General features: G+C 52.7%; 1 protein-coding gene across 1 annotated transcript; it reads left to right on the top strand.

The window, feature by feature from the left end:
• Positions 1-893: 893 nt before the first annotated feature.
• LOC121048285 lies at positions 894-2,813 on the top strand. The gene has a single exon (XM_042292954.1). The coding sequence runs from the start codon at positions 894-896 to the stop codon at positions 2,811-2,813; it is 1,920 nt and encodes a 639-aa protein (XP_042148888.1).
• The last annotated feature ends 1,230 nt before the right edge of the window (positions 2,814-4,043 follow it).

Here is a 4,043-nt window from a genome sequence, read left to right as displayed (position 1 = left end):
TTCGTGGTGCCCTCTTTGAGCACGGTGGTCGCTGAGCGGGTCCAAATTTCCACCTCGCAGTTCTCGAGGTGGCATATCCATATCCGAGGTGGCATCCATGTACGCACGAAACACTGGCGCGAGTTTTAGCCAGCGCCTTAACCAGCGTTTTAACCAGCCGCATTTCTGACGCGCGTCAAAAAAGGCCAATCAGGGGTGCTATTCTGGTCGCAAACGGAACCTTTCGAGTTGTGACGTATCGAGAAAGAAGGGGCGGAGCCTCAAACTAGAATGATTCTTGTTTGAGGCTCCGCCCCAACGTTCAGGTTCACGCACGCGGTCAGCTAGAATCTGACGATCCCCCTACGTCGCGATGACGTGTCCACGCAGTTGGGGCGCAGAAATCCCCGCATTTCCCCCTGTTCTTTTTGTTCTCTTCTTTCTTTCCTCCGGGAGTTAAAACGAGCAAATAACGGAGAAAAGGCTACCTTCCGGAAAATGGAAGGAAACAGAGAAAAATAATATTATCTTTTTATAAAATACGAACTATTATTTCAATAATTATGACGTGAAGTAAATTTAGCTAAGATATCTCAGCTTGTTTTCTCGAAGTCTTTCGGAGAAGAAGAAGCGAAGGGCGCGAGCGTGCACAGCTTCGATCGGCGCTCTGCGAACAATCAGCTTCAAAGGCGAAAAATACCCCAAACCTTCCAGCAAGAACCACAACACCGGGTGCCTAAAGGTATTTGCTACCCGAGGACACCACGTTTATGGAAATCGGACCACCGCCTGGCCTTGTTCAGCCAATTCCTCCTACCGACGGGCCGGCGCCCCACTAACCCTAACGAGGAATACGGCACCTGCAGCAGGCCAGCGGCGGGGGCGGAGCCCTCCCCAAGGCACCGAGACCCAAGATGGATTACGTCGAAGTGGCAGGTGAGGACATCTCACCGGAAGAGTGTACAGCAGAGGCCGGCTGGCTCGTGAGCCACCGACAACGGGGCACACGAGCCCTCAACAAGCTAGGCCTCACGGCGACGAGCACAGCCAAAAACGACGCAGGTGGCCGGACAGGAAACCGAAAACCACTTCAGAGACACAGGAAACAGCGTCAGCAACCAGCCCTCCCACGCGAGGACATAAAAATCATTCTGCGGCCACGAGAGGGCCTCGATGTTACCAAGGTGAGCTCCGCGAGGCTACGCGACGGCGTATTTTGCGCCATCGGTCTCAAAGAGCAGGAAGCCGAGGGAGACCTGCTACGGGTCAACCCGGAGAAAAACATCATCGTGACAAGCACACCAAGCATGGAACGAGCTAAGAAATATAACTCCATTTCAAAAATCTGCATCGCAGGCAAGACCTATGAAGTCACCGCGTACGCGGCGCCACCAGAGGATACTGCTAAGGGGGTTATACATAATATCCCAGATTATGACACCGCGGAAGACATTACGCGCAGCCTTGTCTACAACAAGAACCCTACCATCCTTCAGGCACAAAGAATGGGAAAAACCAACTCGGCGGTCATCGTCTTTGAGGGCAACAAAGTGCCCTATTATGTATATTACCGTGGAGCGGAGTACCGGTGTTTCTTACATAAAAAAAAGCACGAAGTGTGCTCCACCTGCGGAAAAGTGGGACACCGCATGGACGTCTGCCCGACGCCCGAAGACAAAATATGCCGCTCTTGCGGTGCAAAGAATCCACGAGAAGGGCATAAATGTGACCCCAAGTGTGCCCTGTGCTGTGGGGATCACCCCACTGGAGACAAAAACTGTAAGAACCGGTTCCAAACGCCGTACCTACTACGGAAGAGACAGCGAGAAAAAGAACGTCAGAATGGCGCTGGTCAATATGGCGGGCACCGAAACGCAGAGTCGACGTCCGTTCTGGGTGGCAGCGATGGCGGCGGGAGAACGAAAGAAAGGGGGACGAGAGATCGTTCGGGCTCCTTCCCACGTCTACCCCACCGCGGATCAGGGAGCGACAACGACGCGGGACAGCGGCAGCAGCGCCGGTCAAGATCTAAGTCAAGATGCCGGAGCCCTAACACCCAAGGCCGACATGAGTCAAGATCGACATCCCGAGGCGGCCGACACGAGACTCCGGGAGGAACCAAGCAGAACAAGGTGAGCTGGGCTAGCACGGTCTCCCACAGCTCGGCTCCGCAGAATGCAAAGAAAAAGATTAGCAACCAAACTAGCGCGCAACAGGCAGACAGGCAGCAACAGGGGGAACTCACCAAAATCAAGCAAATGCTAGAGATGGTAGTCGCCGAGAATACAAAGCTAAAGGCTGAAGTGGCAAAACTAAGAGGAAGCGAAAACGCCGACAAACTAGTCCCCGAAACGCAGGGTCCCTCGAAATCGCAGGCCCCACCGCCAGACCAGGGCAAGGCAAACACACCACGACCCACACAGGTCCTGCTAGCTGAGGACTCGTCCAGTGACGAGATGGAAAACTCGGAGCCCGAGTCTCCTCCCCCGAAGCGTAAGGCGAAAGACCCAACAATAACAAACATCCCAAGGCTCCCAAAGAGAGCAGAAAAAAGGGACGCAGAGACACTGCAGCATTTCGGGGAGAAGCTGAGCGAAATGCTCACCACAAAATTCGAAGCCATGCTGGCGAAATTTGCCGAGAGCATAGGCACGCAAATCGCAGCACTTAACGCTAGGGTAACGGCGATTGAGGCCACCTCACCGCGCTTCACCGGCGGGGGAGGAGGAGCAGGGCCGATGAAATCCACCAAGCCTTACGCCAGACCCGTATCATTGGAAAGCGCTAGAACAAGCCTAGAAAGTACACAGCTTAAGGATTATGGCACCGAATAATCACAAATACATAATTTGGCAGTGGAATTGCCGCGGGTACCGCCGCAAAAGGGGGAACCTACAGCAATTCATAGACAATAAAATAGCAGGAGAGGCGCCAGACGTCATATGCCTGCAAGAAACGGGAGCTTTGGCTAAACTTTCGGGGTACAAACCGTACTACAGTGAGGAGGAACCGGCCTCGGACGATAAACGTATAACAGTAGCGACCCTCGTTAGACGTAATCTGCCGGTTATACGGCGCGATACCGGCATAACTACCGTGGACCACGTCCTCGTGGAGATCATCTCAAGCCAAAAAAGGGGCATGGGAAGCCTATTTGTATTAAACGTATACAGCAACCCACGCAAGCAACATAGATTCGCGAACCTGTTTCGCAAGACATTAGACATTGCAAAGCGTCAAACACTAGTGATAGTAGGTGATTTCAACGCACACCACCCAGCCTGGGGATACAAGCGGGAAATGATCAAAGGACGGAATCTCTGGCTGGATGCCCAGCAGGAGAGGCTGTCTCTGGTCACCGACCCCGCGTACCCCACTAGGTTGGGAAACAGCGTATGTGCGGACACCACGCCGGACCTAACATTCACAAAGAACGCTAAAAAGGAAGCCGAGTGGCTAAACACGCAGGAAAATCTAGGAAGTGACCACTATATAGTGGCCACAAAACTAGAAGCGGGCCCCCACAAACCAAAAAAGGGCACGCAGCTTAAGATCGTCGAGTGGGACGAGTTCAGGGAACTAAGAGCAGCCGAACGTTATTCATGCGAGGACAAAACAGAACCGCACGAGATTGAGGACATCGAGTCGTGGGTCGAACAGCTTCACACATGCGTACAGAAAGCAACAAAGACCATTCCGGAGGAAGCCGAACTAACACAAGCCGACGCTAAGCTTCTGCACATGTGGGAAGCGAAGCAAGGCTTGCAGAAAAGGTTAAACAAACAAAAACTAAACCGCGCACTTCGTCGACGTCTAGCGATCCTTAATAAAACAATAGAGGACTACGCAAACCAGCTGTCGCTCCAAAACTGGCACAGCACGTGCGACGGTATGGAACTACAGATGGGCCTTGCAAGAACCTGGAATATCCTTAGGTACTTAATCGACCCAGATAAAAGTAAGACCACGCAGAAACACAATTTAAGTAAAATTCTGCACACCTACCAGGGCACGAACGATGACCTAATCAAGGAAGTCCGCAACAGATACATCGGGACCAATCC

Source organism: Ixodes scapularis, unplaced genomic scaffold (genome assembly GCF_016920785.2).
Source record: "Ixodes scapularis isolate PalLabHiFi unplaced genomic scaffold, ASM1692078v2 PGA_scaffold3__209_contigs__length_174095766, whole genome shotgun sequence".
In the NCBI taxonomy this organism is placed as follows: domain Eukaryota; kingdom Metazoa; phylum Arthropoda; class Arachnida; order Ixodida; family Ixodidae; genus Ixodes; species Ixodes scapularis.
The sequence above is the reverse complement of the archived record's forward strand: the minus strand, read 5'-3'. Positions and strand labels throughout refer to the sequence as shown.